The sequence below is a fragment of the Hydra vulgaris genome, chromosome 05 (genome assembly GCF_038396675.1).
Source record: "Hydra vulgaris chromosome 05, alternate assembly HydraT2T_AEP".
Lineage (NCBI taxonomy): Eukaryota > Metazoa > Cnidaria > Hydrozoa > Anthoathecata > Hydridae > Hydra > Hydra vulgaris.
In genome coordinates, this window is record NC_088924.1 from 24915290 (window position 1) to 24932469 (window position 17180).

Below are 17180 nucleotides of genomic sequence, written 5' to 3' on the forward strand. Positions count from 1 at the left end.
CAAAAGTGCATTGGGCCCGGGGGGGATTATTTTGAGGGGGACGATACAGATTTGGAAGAATAAATAAAGATTTTTCATTTTATAAAAAAATTCATCTTACTTTTTGATCACAGTAGTATATATATATATATATATATATATATATATATATATATATATATATATATATATATATATATATATATATATATATATATATTATATAAGTATATGTATGAATATATGTATACATTTTTTTCTAGTTTCTTTATTCTTTATTTTATATTTATTGTTTATCTTCATACAATTAGGTCTTGTCGAAGAGAACCGCTTGGATTTGAAAACTAGGCTTATTTTGGGTATTAATGGTGTTTGGGGTGCTTGTAACAATCTAATGATTGAGTTTTTCTTAGTAAGTTGGTTTTAGTGAATATATGTTCATGTCAATAGTTTTAAAGTAAATATTTCTTTTTCTTTTTCTTTTTATACTTTTATACTAATTAATAGATGTACTCGGTGTAGTTACAGCAATTTACAAATTATTTGAATTCTTGTATTTGGAGTTAGCATGATTTTATCAGCGTATTATGTCCAAGCAAGAGCTTTAGATGTTACAATTTTTTTTGCTTCAGGTTTTTTTAATATTTAAAGAAACTTTTCTTTTTTTATATATAAACTTCAAAACCTCTTTACTACCCCTAATAGTGAATCTAAATAACACCATATTGGAGTCTTTTGATCACTTTCGCTCATCGGCGTTAACGTGAACGTAGTTAAAATTTTTTTAAAAAGTGCCTTAACCCATTATAGATTCTAGTTCTAATCGGTTCTGAGGTATATTAGCTATATAAAGTTGTCAAAATACAATATTTCTATCAATTTTCACAAAAGATACTAGAAATCCGACCAAGAGCTAATAATTAAGAAAAATTGCCAATAAACAATTAGAACAGATCATTAAACAGATTATTAAACTATGATGTTTATTTCACCTAAAAAACGTATTTATTTAAAATCTCATTCAAATTTTAACAAGCGATTGTGATTTTAAGAAGATTTTTTAAAAAAAAAATAATCTTCGGTCTGGGTTGTTTCGCTACAAACATTTATATTTTATGATACCGCAAAATTTATCACTTTAATTTTTTTCGTCTTTTCATAATTCCAAGATCTGATCATTTAACGGAAATATGTTGAAGTCAATAAAATATCATACAGACGCTATAATATTTTTAAATTGCCTTAACTACATCGAATATGGAATCTTTGTCAGATTTACTTTTTTTGGATATAAATTTCATAGTTTTTTACACTTAATACACTTTATTTTTCAAATTTTGATTTCTTTTTGTATACTAGACATTTTGGTATTCAGTTATTCTACTTAGTATTAAAAAATCTTTAATATTATATTTTAGTGTAAGTAAATAAGCTCCTTGAATAAGCGTTATTGTTATTTATGACATTTTTAATTTTCTTTTTTTCCAGTTCTTTAAAAGTTTTTGTCAGAATTGAATTAAACTTTCAGGTCAAAGTCCACCCAATATTTCTTTCAGCTATTTTTAATTCATTATTGTTATTATACATTTTAATTCATCACTTAATTAAAATTAAAATTCATTGCTAAATACTTCTTCGTTTATCATTAAAGTTCTTTTTGGCTGTTTTTCGTTTTTCGACTATGTAAAATGTACAAACAGGTTGGTTGCGAAGACAACAAAACAGGTTGTTTAAAAGTTTATATACATACACACTAGGGCATGCCAAAATATCACGATTTTCAGAAAATGAAAGGTCGCGGTATAAATACCTGTTCTATACATAAAAAGAAGTATATAAACCAAATTTGAACTCTCTAGGACCATATTTAGTGCTGGAAGATGATTTTAGGTTTTTACGCAAATACGAGAAATCGTTGTTTTTCTCTGAAAAAAAATATTCTTTTTGAAAATGAAGAAATAAAAAAGTTAGGAAAGGTATTTTTTAGTTTAAAATCTAATATTGTTACTATAACAGATATTTTACAATTTGGCCAGTGCACTTTGGTCAGCTTCTAATGATATTAATGCCCTGAGCTCTCTGACAACTAGCAGTATATCTTGTTTTTTGTCCTCCTTTAATGTGCTACTGATATATCTTTGTATAAGATTGATATTCCGCTCTGCTGGGTCATTTGTAACATTTAGAGATTTTACAAACTCACAAAATGATATATAGGAATCATTTTCCTCCAGCTTTCCAGCAGCTAAACCTGTTTTCCAGGTAGGAATTTCGTCCTGTATGCCTAGAACAATGAAAAGAGCCCAACTTTCCTCTGTAATCAACTCTGTTACCTCAGAGGTTGGTAAAACTAGGACAGCATCAGGTTTACCATTGGGAATAGTGTTGATATCTGGTACCTCAAAGGTCAACAGCTTGTCTAGAACTGCAAGCTTCTCTTCAAAATCTGGATCTGCCAGTATTAACACAGCAACCTTTGGGGCAAGGTACCAAGAGTGTTGCTGAAAAAATTTCAGAAAAGCATTGCCAATTTTGACATCAAACTCTTGTTGTATAACATAAGCTGACTTGAATGACAGGAAATCATTCTTAACAGCATATTCTGCTTTGTATGAACGTAAATACCATGGAGCATAAAAAACTGCACATATAAAAGCTGATATTTCCTGTCATAACAATAGCTAAATTGTAAAGACTGTCAGCCATGAAACGAGCATTGTGATTGGCTCCTGGTTGATAAATTTTAAAACCATTCAGCTTTGGTGATGAGACATTTAAATAAAAAGCAGCATACTTAACTAGATGATTATAATCATCTCTTGGAAACACTTCGTGATTAAGAGCAAACTTCAGATATTCCTGAGCTTCCAGGTAAAGTTTATGAAGTTCAGATCCAACTTCCAGCTTCTTCTCATCAAATTTCTTAAACTCAGACAGGTTAGCTTTTTGAATTATGGCGTGATATACTTCCCAGTCCTTCTTGAAATCTTTATAGAACTGTCTATCTGGTGCAGCAGTAGGTCCAAGGACAATTACAATTGCCTTATGTATTGCTATTTCAAACATGTGATGTCTGCATAACAGCCAGAGAACAGGTTTTCCCAAAATATAGCACAACCTGGTTATAATTCCTCCATGGGCTCCTGCGTTAACATTGGTAGTATCTGCAACAATTGCGAAAATTTCATTGCATATTTCAAAGGACTCAAGTAAGTTGTGAATAATTTCTGTTTCATCAACAGCTTTGCCAGACTCTGCAGGTAAAACACCAAGTAAGAGATCGTTTTTATTCTCAAATTCAGGACTAGTAACACTGACAGCAACTCTATCTCTTACAACAGATTGCAAGGTATTTTCATCTAAATGTTTTAACAGCTTGCCATCAAAGTGGAGAACAAGATGTTTTCCAGCCATTGTCTCTCTGTAATTTTCTCTGATGGTATTGCCTAAATAAAGATCATTTTTAACACAATATATTATTGTTATGATGGTTTATTTTTAGGTAAATATTCCACTCTTTAAAGGTATAGTAAGATTTTAATCATAACTTTCATTTATAATAGACTTACATTAGAAAATCAGGGATAAGAAATATGGCATCTGAAGAAAAACTTTTTGATTTGAAAAAAAAAACTTAATTTTGACTGGCAAAAAGTTGGCATAAAAGACTTTTTCTTTAGGTGTCCCTTTAAAAATTACCTTGATGTTCAATTACTTTCGCTCTTTCTCTTGAAATACTAGATTTAGAAATGCCCATCTGATTAACATCTCCTCCCAGATAATTAACAACAGACGAAAACAGCCAGGTTTGTAATTCAATGCTGATTAAACCTCTAGCACAAATAGGTGTAGTTACTGCCATCAATTCTTCTCTTGTAATCTTTTTATTTACTTGCATTGAGCCTTTAGGTAAGACTTTTGGGGTTTTATTATGAGCAGCACCATATTCAAAGTCATCATCACTACCTTCGAATGAGTCTTCTTCTACAGCAAAATCTGGATCTGTCAAAGTTGAGTCAAACATATCCAAATTGGCTGGACCAGACTTGTATCTAAAATATTTACATAAATAAGTTAGGATTTCATTTTTAAGAAGTAAGTTTTTAAACAGTTTTAAAGTAATTATGACACTTGTTTTACCTTTTCTTAGTTGGCGTCAAGTTTTCATCACTTTCATCAAGTGGTGGGGGAGCTGATTTACATCTTTCTTTCTCCTCTAGGTACTTCATTCTCATTTGTTCTTGTCTTTTATACCTTTCTAGTCGTTTCTCAATGATGGTAGCTAGCTCTTTATCTGGCTTAGAAATAAACCACTTCCTAAAACAAAAATGTATAACATTAGAATGCAATAACTTACTCTGATGGACAGACAGATGGATAGCTGAAAGACAGACAGACTGAAAACCCTACATAAAGTAGCTGCGCTACTAACAATTTGATTAATATAGAGAAATTTACAAAAAGGCTACAATATAATTGATACTCTTACCTGTCTGTTTGCTGGTCTAGATAGAAATTTAGGTCTTCTTCAATAGCAGCTTGTGTTCTTGGTGTTATTTTGTCACTTCTCATCAGTTGCTCTAAGTTATCTTTGCCTATGTCAAACAACTGTTCCATTGTTGAAATGAATTCATTCTTAATATTTTTTCTAGTATCTTTGGTATCTTTCAGGGTAACACGTTTTTTCAAAAGTTGATACTTCTTGTGTAGAGCTTGAAGTTTGTCAAGAATTGAATATTCTGAAATGATGTATGCTTGAAATCCTGCTTTGGTCCAAATGTTGACTATTTGTCTAATCAAGCAGTCTGATTGCGTCTCAAGGTCACAAAAATCTCTACCTAATTTAGATTTTTAAAAAATATTTTATTTATTTAACATTTATTGCACATGAAAAAATAATTATTTAGTCCTCTTTAATCTAGGAATAAAAATGTTTATGTTTTACAGTTATGTCTTACTTTTGCACACCAAGTTCCTTGTTCCTTTTTGCTTCTTACAGGCCATGTTAATTTGTGTTTTAATAAATCTTTTCTTTTACTTGAAATTAAATATTGATAATATCTTTAAATACTACCATTGGTTGGAAGCTGTGTATTTGGTAGCTGTGAAATTGGGTTAGTTAACAGATATAATGGTCGTCTGACACTTTCACTTACATTGACATTTTTCTTCTTTTTTGGACCCATTTCTTTTGAAAAAGTTAATGTTATTTTAACTATTTTTAACTATTAAGCTATAAAAAATTATTAACAGTTTATAATAGATATGTCATGTAGTGATTGTAATCTTAAACTAAACATAAAATGGTGCAATCTTGTTATTTTGCCATCCTTCATGTAATTTCATCATACTTTGCGTATTTTCGTAAAACCTTGATTTCATCTTCTGGCACCTAGAATTGAGATAGAACAATGAAAATTCATATTTTTGCTTATTTTTATGTATAGAATAGGTTTTTAAAGCGCGACCAAAAAATTTTTTTTTTGGCATGCCCTAATACACACACATATACATATCTACACATACATAAGTACAAAGATATAAATATACTTTTATGTACATGTACAAAAAAACTCATATACATATATATACACATACACATTGACATATACGTACATAAATGAATAAATGTATACATACACACAAACATACACACACACACACACACACACACACACACACACACACACACACACACACACACACACACACACACACACACACACACACACACACACACAAACACACACACACATCGTTTATAATAACAAGAATTGTTTAGCATGATATATGTTTTAAAAATAAAGTAAGAAAGTGTATAAAAAAAAAAAATACAGGGAAGATCATGAACAAATATCAAAGTAAAGTATCAAGAATATAAAATATCAAGAACACAATCTTGTAAAAAAATATATATAAAAACTTGTAACTTATAAGTTACAAGTTTTTTTTACAGTTAAATTACTATCAACGAACTGTTTACTGTTTCTTAAATAACTTTTGAGTAGCATTAAGACGTTTCCTTTGATTCCATATACTCTGATTTTTTAAATAGAATTTTGTGATGAATTGTATCAAAGGCTTTTGATAATTCAACAAAAACTTCTAACGTATATTTAAATTTCTCAAATGATTCAGCAGTACTGCGGATAATTTGGAGTAATGCGTGTTCTGCTTCAAAACGGTCTTAAAAAAAAATACAAAACACAAATATGGTATGGTAATAATTGCGTTTGCAAAATTGGTTGTAAGAAAAAAATCCCCCTGAAAATAATCCTCCCGGATAAAATCCCCAAGGAAAAAATCCCCTGCCAAAATAAAATATTTTTTAAAAGCACTTTTTTAGAAATTGATAGATTGTTTAACCTATTTGTAAGTCGATGTATGTACACTCCTTGCATGTTCTACCTATTTGTCAGTCAATAAATGTACACTCCTTGCATGCTGATGAACAGCCATAGCGCTGTGGTTATCACGCTTGCCTCAGAAACTAGAGAACTGTGGTTCAATGCCACCTCTGCGAAAGTTTTATAACATCGGTAAAGAAGGAGGCGTGAACTTCCTTTCAAATGCTCTTCCGCGTCGCTATGTGATAAAATTGTAAGGACTTCTTAGGGCACCTAAAATAAAAAAATAAAATAAAATAAAAAAAGTTCTGCATGTTTGTCAGTCGATTCATGAAAAACAAAAGATTATGGTTTCGTTAGTAACATAATACTTATATATAAAATATTTATATTATAAACTATTATATTATATTGGTATATCGTTTATTATATGCGCTGTAAAAATAAAAATCCTTTGGGATTTTTCCGGGGGGATATTTTTTCAGGATGATTTTTTTCCCGAAGGATAATTTATGAGAATTTTTCCTGCTAAAGCAAAATTTGTTGTTTTTAATTTTTTTTCCTGACATATCTTTAGCAAGAACTGTATTATTAATTGTAATTTTTATGACATTTTTAAATTGAATTTACTTATTTGTGTGTGTACTGTCTATAAAGTTAAATGTGTTGATTTAAATTAGTTTTAATGTTAAAACTATCTTGTAAAAATCAACTTGAAACAAAGTTTTGAAATTAAACTAAAAAATATTTTACTAGAAGCCACCAATTATGGAGTATTGATGCATTCAAATGATTATACGTTTAGAATGAAATCCAGATTTACATTTAGAACAAACGTCCATAAAACGTTTAAATTCAAACGTACTTTAGACGTCTATTACAGAATTATTATATGTATATAAAGCGTTTAGATTTAGTCCAAGTAAACGTATATTAAACTTTCGGGTCTTGTCTAATGGTTTCTTTGGTTTAGTTGGAGAATTTCAATTTATTTAAGTTTTAAAACTAATATAAATTAAAATTACGTTATTACTTTTTAACTTTATATAAGTAATAAAAGCTATATAGGTCTTGAAATTTACAAATAAGGTATAGTTATAAAAGGTCTTATTTTTTATAATTTTTGTAACTATTATAATATGTTTATAAACTTTTATACTATACTACTTATACTTTTATTTTATAAAACTATATATAAAGTTATAAACTTATATAAAACGTTTTCATATAGTGGGGATTTAGAGAAAAAATGTTTGTGCACTATACTCGTTTATGTTTCGATGATTAAAAAAAACTAAATGATCAAGCTTTATGCAGTGGAAATTTTATAGTAACAATTTCTATCAGATAATTTTTAAATTTAATCTCATTAACAAAAAATAAAAGTTTACATATAGATTAAGTCAAAGATTACTAATAAAATAAATTAACTTATAAACGAATATTTTGGATCACTGTTTTATGCATTATCAAAAATCTTCCTAGAATACCGTCTACCGCTTGTTCATCTTGCACCTGTTTGTGCAACATCATCTTCTACATTCGCATCCTGATCGTCTGATTTCGTAACCTGATTTGTAACCGCAAAAAAACTAGAGTAAAATAGTTAGCATTTTAAATGTAAATTCATAAATCAAAATTGGAACTACGCAGAACAACTTTACATATAGAGGATTTACTGAATGGAAGTTTCCGAAATTTTATATATAATCAATGTTTATTTTTGACATTAAAAAATTAGTAACGTCGCGACATAACATATGCAGTGGTTTTACCAGCTCTGTTCCACCAAATCTCTTTAGCAAACGTAACTAAATTAAGCTAATATGCATCTAAAATAAAAATAATAAATATTTAGTTATTAAACCTTGCAAAGATGAATACCTAGGTTACATAAATATATTAGTAGTTACAAAATGAATTTAAACTGTTTATAAAACTAACGAAAAAAGTTTTTGCAGCAGGACTTTCATAACGAGAGACCAGCAACTCATGTTTTTTAACTGTGTCAATGTTGCCATCAATAATTTCTAAAACATCGGAGTCTATTGATTTGTTGGCATTTAGGAAGGTAGACTGTCGCGAATAGAGCTTTTTAACATCTATGACTTAAAACGGCGCACCCGACACTCGTTTATTATTTATTTATCAGTCATTTTGCTCTCAGTTGTTGTAAGGAAGTGAATCTTGAAAACGCATTTAAGCCTAATTTAATTATTTAGCCAATAAAAAATAAGTTATGCCTATTTAAACCGCGTGACTTAAGTTGTTATGTGAGTCTTCTGACCGATGGTTATATTGCTATATTATAATATAATAAACGTTTATTAAACGTCGACAAAAGTTTAGAATAACAGCTTATATTAGTCAATATTGTAAACGTTTGATCGACCTTTAATAAACGTATATATTAAAAGATTTAAAGCGTCGATGTTTAGTCAATAACAGGTCACTAAACGTTTGATTCAATTTTCGACCATTTTCGACTAAATATTGACCAATTCCGAACCAATCTATGTTACTGGGAAGCGAGGGGTGCCATAAAGGAAATGGCCCCGGGGCGCGAAGGCTTTAAGGGGCCCAAAAAAAATCAAGGAGCAAAAAAAAAATTTAACATAAAAAATAATATTTTTTAAAATTTATTTTAAAAAAGGCGTATTATTTTCATTTTTGCCCCGGACACAAAAATCTTTATGACGTCATTTCTCTTAAGCGTCGTATATTTTAAATAAAGCAATTTTTATAGATGAATATTTTATATCTTATAAAAAAACTTTAAGTAACGAGCCTAATTCACTAGTTATTACAGCAGCTGATATTATAAACTGCATATCACAACTAAATAGTAATAAGTCCCCAGATAGCTGTGGAGTAAGTGCTGAACACCTTAAACACTCTCATAATAACAATCTTTTTTGTGGCTCGCTAATTTTTATAATAGCATTCTAACGTATGGAAAGGTTCCAAAATATTTATCAATTTCAACAATTATTCCACTTGTTAATTCATATATAAATTGTTTGATACTTGCAACTGGGATTCGCTATTTGAGAAGCTCTACTTCCAAAAAAAATTATCTTTATCTGTAGTACACACAATCTTATCGCTATATCTCTCTGGTACTGCTTACGTATCCTATCAGGGAATTACCTCAAATCAACTCAGTCTGTAACAAGGGGTGCATCAAGGGTCTATTCTATCGCCACATTTATATTGCATTTATACTGAAAATATCTTAAATGAAATTGTCTCAGAATGTAAAGTAGGTTTAACAATAAATGGTATCTATACTGGTGTCATTGCATACACAGATGATGTAATTTTGCTAAGTTCAACAATCTCTGGTCTGCAAGAACTGATTGACAGGTTTCAAACATATGGAATATCAAACTTTATTAAGCTAAATACTGAAAAAACGGAATAAATGATTTCTGGTAAAAGTTAGATTCCGAACAACGTTGTTGAAATTAACGGAAGCTATATATGTCTCCAAAATAAATTAAAACATCTGGGTTTCCAATGGGATAATGGTAAAAACAATAAGAAAATTGCAACGCTTCAAAAAACAAATCCTAATGAACGTATAACTCAGTTTCAATTGGTTGCAATAGCTCTAATTGACAGTGGAATTCGTTAATGCCAGCCGTAAACAATAGTTTATTTATACAACACTTTAGCAGTGCCAAAGCTTATATATGGCCTTGAACTATGCGACTTTGATATCACTTTCCTTCGAAACATAGACGCCGTTGGAAGAGCAGTTTTAAAATCAATTTTTGGTATCTCAAAATATAGTAAAAATTACATGCATTCTTTTTTTAAAATAGAGGATATTTCAACTATTCTAATTCGAAGTAAAGCTAATCTATTTATCAGGCTGATGAAAAATCGAACTTTTTACTCACTGATAATTAATCAATTGCAGTCAACACAAAATAAAAAATCATTTACAAATGAAGTGATTTCTATATGTAAAACTCTTGGTTTAAACTTCTTTCAATACATGATAGAAGGGGAAAAAATTAAATTTACACTACCTCAAGAAGAACTACAAGCTGAGATTATAGCAATATTAAAAGAATCGTTCCAGTTATGGAATTTAAAAGAACAAAGAGAAACATTTAAAACTTTGATGGAGGTAAATATTCCAAAAATAGAACTAACCGTCTAATTATTAGCGTTAAAGGCTAATGATTGGGAGAGCCGTGCTCTCTTGACGTAATTTAGCTATAAACTGTAATAATATAAGTTACTTTACCTGTAATTTTATTACTGGGTGTTTAAAAGAATATATATATATATATATATATAAAACTCCATAAAAAACTGATAAACTATAACATAAAAAAAAACTTAACTGGAGAATTAAATAGACAATTCGCTAACATTCATTGACTTTTATTTCAAAATATCTCAAGTGATTTAAAGTTCCACAAATGATCTAAAGTACTCGAACCATACAAACTATAAATGCTTTCAAATATCGTGCTCAAAGTAGTTTCTACTTAACTTTTTTCTTTCTATATTTTCCTTTTAAAATAATTTCCGAATAACTTAACTTATAAAAGTCCGGGCCCTTGAACATATTCAGGCCCCAGGACAATATACTCTACGGGCATGTTTAGTCGTAATAATTTGAGAACTGTCTTATGAAATTTTGAATATATTTTTATTCTTGCTTTTTATTTTTGCCTTATGATCTGCCGAGTTCTTTGGCAGGTCTCATAAGTATTCAGCTAATTTGATTATTGGCTCTGCCGTTTGTTACAAAATTTGTACCATTTAAATGATACAAAATTTCAAACATCAGTATTATGAGAAGCGACTATCCAAAATGAAGTTGACTACGTCGGAGACAAGGTGCTTGCGCTGCGATCGAACACAAGAGTACAAGCTATTGAAAAATGTAGATCATATTACGCGGCTTCAATCATAATCTAAGAATTGAAAAAGAAATGTTAAGCATTCTTCGTCTTGACATTCTTTAGTAACCGTATTGCGAATGAATGAAATGGATTACCGATTCACGGTAATCCATGTGAATGCGCAGTCTTTGAACTTTATTAAAGCGAGACTTGATAGATTTTTATTATAAATTTTGACAAAAAAAGTTCATTTCTAAAAAAAAATCTTAATCAGTTTTGAAAAATATATAAACAATTTTATATAACAATGAATTAAAAATAGAAACTATTGTGTCATGACAACAACGAATTAAAAATAAATATATCGCAATCAATAGTTAGCGTTGCTAAGGTTGTTGATATGGAAGCAAAGTTCATTTCATTGAAATCACATTCTTTATAAAATCAAAAACGATGAAAAAACTTTTATTTATTTTTTTAATTAGTGGTTAATTTTAAAATTAACCACTATAAAGTTGGGAGTTATAAGAGCAAGTAAACGGTAGATAAAAGACTTAGTTATTAGTTATTTTATTTTATTGCTCAAATAAATTAACACATAATTTGATTAGGATTTTGACAAATTAAATAAACTTTTAGTTCTGTTGGGCACTTAAATAATAAATCTTATATTCAACCAACATTTTCAGTATGCTAAATACAAATGGGAAAAAAATTTAGTCCTGAAACTTGACGCAAATCATATTTTCAAAATCAAAATCTCTTTTTCTGATTTTTTTTGTGAATTTCTACGCTTGCGCATTAGAATGTAAACAAAGCAATTGCTCGGTATTTTTAATATCTTTTTTGTCTTAAAAATACGTTTTTTAGTCAAATGACTTACAAGTTTTACTCGATAAACTTGATTTTTTCAGATAAAATAATCATTTAAATGTTAACATCAGATTATCACATATTTTATTTTTTATATACACTTCTTGTATATACGTACACTAAGTGAAAACGATTCATTAGGCATTAGGTTTTAAAGAATAAAATAAATTGTGCAGTAACTTTTTTATTAATAAAAATAGTACTAATAAAAACAATGTAACAAAAATATTTTTTAAAATTTAAAGTCTGTTGGCTTTAACGCTAATTATGATAACAAGTTTTAAGCAACTATAGTTACTTCATAAATAATTAAATTATATGTTTTAAAGCAGTAAAATATTTACTGTAATCAAAGAAATTACATATTTATATATATATATATATATATATATATATATATATATATATGTGTGTGTGTGTGTGTGTGTGTGTGTGTGTGTGTGTGTGTGTGTGTGTGTGTGTGTGTGTGTGTGTGTGTGTGTGTGTGTGTGTGTGTGTGTGTGTGTATGTGTGTAAAAAATATATATTTGTATATAAAATAAATCTAAAACTTAAATAAACTTTATGGTTTATGTATAGCTAAACAATGGCAGAAGCAGTAAAAGTAATTGTTCGATGTCGCCCCTTAAACTCACGAGAAATCAATCTAAAATGTGTTAATATTGTTGAAATGGATGATTCAGTTGGATTATGTAGGCTTTTAAAACCTGATAGTGAATCAGTTGAACCACCTAAATCATTTACATTTGATGGAGTTTTCAATATTGACAGTGTTACTGAATCTATTTATGCTGATATATGCTTTCCATTAGTTGAAGGTTGTGTTGAAGGCTATAATGGAACAGTGTTTGCATATGGGCAAACAGGATGCGGAAAGTCTTTTTCAATGCAAGGTTATTTTTTTTTCTTATTGTTTTATAGTATAGAAATAAGATTCTGAGATTATTATAATTTATTTTTTGTGTGCAGATGAGATATAAAATTTTTTATTTTTGTTAAGTATCTGAGTGTTATACATAATTTGAAAATATTTAAAATCAGCATTTTAGAAATAAAATTTTGATCAAAATTTGACAATTCTAGTAAAAAATTTAAACAAACTTTGTTCTCTTACAAACCTTAATGTACTAGGTTTTGATATCAACTAATTAGTGATAATTATATATAATGTAACAATAATAAAAATTTAATGTGTGACTTTATTAGTAAGGCTAATTATTGATTCAAATTGAAATCACCACATTAGCAAAACCAGATAAACAAGTTTTTATATTGCAGTTTATTCAATAATTGTGGGTGCTTCTGTTAATAGGTGAAATATCAAACATTATTTTTTTTGGAAATTAAAAATTATTATCAACTTCTATGTTAAAATGATCTAATTCCTCTTCAACTGAAAGAATATGATTCTTCAACTTCAGCTTCATTTTGCTCCTTATCATGCACTTTTTCAAATGTTTCAATCTGAACCGACAACTTTATTTTAGGCTTGGTAATAGTCACTTACCTTCATGTTTATAAAAGGTTTAATTATAGACTAAAAATTAGTTGTGCAGACATCTTCAACTATGAAAAGATCATCATTCAATTGAGACATCACTTGATAGTATTTTGTGTGATAGTGGGTTCCCAGTGGACCTATATAGGCATCTTGAGCTACTCTCCTATATAGGCATCTTGAGCTGCCAATGTCATTATACTACCAATAATATTATTTATGGTATTATTGGTAGTATAATGGCATTAATGGTATAATACCAATAATGCCATTAATGGTCCAATAAGTGGACCATTAATGGGATCTGCTAAAAGTGACCAGCCGATAACTTTTAAACATGTGATATAGTGGCTAATCATCAGTTAGCCACATTTTGTAGCTGTTTTTAATGGTCCACTAAGTAACCAATGAGCAAAACTACAGCACAATGGGCTGAGAAGGCAAAGTTTTGGAAATGGGATCATAACTAATGTTTAAGAAGTCCTAGAAAACTCATTGAGAACTTTTTAGAAAGATATATTTTTTGCTTTTTGTAGGAAAATTTAAATTTTTAATATTAAACTAAATTTGTGGACTGGGTTCAAATTACCATATTTGGTCATTTTACTAAATTAGTAATTTTTGATAAATACTCAAAGTTAAATTTTTTTTTAGATGACAATTAATAAAGTAATTTATTAGATATACTTATAGAAAAGAAAATTCAAAAATTTAAATAATTTGGGGGTCTGGTTTCTACTGTTCTATTGATAAGAAGTTTAGTATATAAAAACAAGTATTCTGTCAAATTTGGATTTAAAATAATGTTAGTATAATAAAATTATAAGGAAAGAGTTCTAATGATTTGAACTTGGAACATATATTTTTATATACTGGAAATATACTTTATAATTAATCATAAATAAGATTTTCAAACATGTTATTAAAATATCTCTTTGGTTTTGAAAACATACGCTCATGAGATCTGTTGTATGCTCATTTGAACCACAATCTTGGCATAACTTTGAAGGATGCAAATGGATAATTCAGTTTAAAACACAAGGATCTGATCTCTCTAAAAGACGATTCATCACATCTGTAAGTTGTTTTAGATGAGATGTCTTACAAGAGAGAAGTTTTAAATAGTTTCTAATATCTTTATTGTTTGCTTCTAGACCTTCCTCTGATAAATTGCCAAGGACATAACCATTATTAAGAATTATCAACTCAGTTGAATGACGAAGGACTCCATCAAGAGTGTGGTTAATTTTTGCCCATGGCATATTTGTAATAATGTTAAGTGTAGCCTTATTGCATAACTCCTGAAATTTGTCTATTTTAATTTTACACTGACAAGAAACTATACAAAGTATTATACTGATTTGAGAATGTAGTAGTAACATGCTATCTTTGTACGTAGGAGAGCATAGATATTTTATAGTAGAAATTATTTCTTCAAAAAAAAATCTGCGGCCTTGTGACCCTGTTGTAGATGTCCTTCCATTCTCACCAGAGTTACAACACATATCTAATCGCAGTCCAGTGTTTTTTTTTATTTAAGTAATAAGCCTGTCTTTTGCATTACGTATTGGTTCAACAAGTGGTCCTGTTTTTTTTAACTCAAAGTCTATAATCTTTATGACATCAATAAATTAGTTTTAAAAATTAGGTAGTGCTATTTATATATGAATGTGTAATACATATGCTTTTTTGATCAGATTTGGTTTGTTGTTTTTTAGTCAGCCATTTTTGTGTGTCAAATCTCCAGTTTTAGTAGAAATGATACCATCCTTCACAATCGGAAATCCTTTACTAACTCTCCTAATATCTTTCCATTCAGTAGTTTTTGTTTTGCAAAGTATACAATCTGCACCTTCTAGTCCGCTAATGAGTTGTTTAAACTTTAAATCCTTCATTGTATCTTGAATATAAATTTTAGCATTGATATAATTTTTGCCAAACAGACATTTCTTAAGCATTTAACTCTTCTTGTGCGTTATCAGTAGTTGGGACAATAAGATCTAGCAATAATTTTGCCACAGGGCCATAATTTTACTATCTCGATTGCAAACTAGTTTCAGAGGAATAAGACCATATTGAAACATATTTAACTTGCTTTCAATCATTTGTTTTGATTTCATCGATAATTGTTGCCCTGCTCGATCACAACCATCTTTAAAACACATCTGGTACTCATTGCCAGGTTTGTGGAGCCGAAGTTTTTTTTTTCGGTTCCGGCTCCTAAGAAATATCCCGCTCTGCTCCGGCTCCCTCACTTTATGAACAAAAATTGCAAGTTTTGGAATATTTTGTGGATCAAATTTGCCGACCCAAATCCAAACCAATTATAGCAATTAATTTTTAACCAACTCTCATGATTACTATGTTATTGTATTACTATCACTACTCTACTACCGAATATTACATTTGAAAAGAAAAATGCGTTAGGTAAATAAACATATTTTACTATTTATTATTTACCTAAAAACTAGAGTTCACATTTTAGTTCTAATTCTATCCAGGGATCACGGTACCTAAAAAAGACATCTTTTATATGTCCTAAAGACATCCAAAATGTTTAAAAAAGTATCCAAAACGTTCAAAAGACGTTAAAAAGACGTCTTTTTTAGGTCCTCGAAATATGTCCAAAATGTTTAAAAGTTGTTCAAAACGCTCTAAATACATTTAAAAGACCTCTTTTGTATGTCCCGTGACCACTGGGTAAAACATGCGATCGTTAAATTCAGATAAAAAATTCAAAAAAAATAAATAATAGTTTAGCTAACACAAAAACTTTAATATTTGATTTAATCTAAGGAACTTGAAGATTATAAAAGTGCTTTTTATTTTAATATTTTTCATTATTTCAAATAAATAAGCAAATATTTACGCTAATCGACAACATCAACTTTTGCACAGTGTTTTCAGCAATTTTTTTTCCTACTAATGTCCACTCTCAATTCCTACTAATGTCAAATCTTTAACTGTACTTATTGCTTTGCCACTCTTATGCAAATATCCTTTGCCAATTCCCCAAAATTTCTCAATGGGACGCAACTGTGTGCAGATTGATGGATTCAAGCTTTTTGGTACAAATTTGATGGCTCTGGAATTGTATCACTCTTCTTAGAATAATGACAAGAAGCAAGATTAGGCCAGAACCAACAGGGGGCATTATGACTTCGATAAAATTGCATAAGTCTAGCTTGCAAGTATTCTTTGATGTAAATATCCGAGTTTAAAGTTGATGATGTGACAAAAGCTCGAGATCTTAAACCGCAGCTGCATATTGCTTGCCAAATTTTAATCTTTAAAAAACTCTGAAACTCTATACTTTTTGGCTTGTTCTATGTTTGATAAGCCAGGATTTTGCGTGAATAATCGTCAAATACTAATTGCTGCTTTCTTATCCTTAAAGCCACTTTTTTTTTCGGATCTTTTTGTTAGTTCGATAGATAGAGAGCTTTTGTATTGTTTTATGACCATACAAACAGTAGTTTTGCTAGATTCAGATGCTTTAGAGATTGAAAGTAACGATGCAGAAGGATTTTGTAAATAGTTGTGCAGAATTTTTCTAACTGTTTCAATGACATTTTAATTAAGAGAAACATTTTGACTCATTTGTTTATGTTTTTAAAT

At 29.2% G+C, this 17180-nt stretch overlaps 2 protein-coding genes across 4 annotated transcripts in view; one reads left to right on the forward strand and one right to left on the reverse strand.

Annotated features, from left to right (window-relative positions):
* The first annotated feature begins 284 nt into the window (after positions 1 to 284).
* LOC136071905 (kinesin-like protein KIF17) overlaps positions 285 to 17180 on the forward strand; it is a 36870-nt gene continuing 19974 nt past the window's right edge. The window contains exons 1-2 of one of the 3 annotated variants that reach the window (XM_065797701.1): positions 285 to 391; positions 12644 to 12957. In XM_065797701.1, the coding sequence (XP_065653773.1) occupies positions 12651 to 12957 (307 nt within the window). In that variant the 5' untranslated portion in view covers positions 285 to 391; positions 12644 to 12650. Of the gene's footprint in view, positions 392 to 11617; positions 11733 to 11988; positions 12020 to 12643; positions 12958 to 17180 lie in introns of those variants that run through there. The other 2 variants (XM_065797700.1, XM_065797702.1) reach the window with 2 other exon arrangements.
* Positions 3572 to 5009, reverse strand: LOC136080710 (uncharacterized). Its single transcript, XM_065797703.1, has 4 exons — positions 4938 to 5009; positions 4469 to 4817; positions 4120 to 4296; positions 3572 to 4031 (listed from the first exon to the last, which is right to left on the reverse strand). Exons 1-4 carry the CDS (start codon positions 4981 to 4983, stop codon positions 3668 to 3670), a joined length of 936 nt encoding a protein of 311 aa, XP_065653775.1. The 5' UTR covers positions 4984 to 5009; the 3' UTR covers positions 3572 to 3667.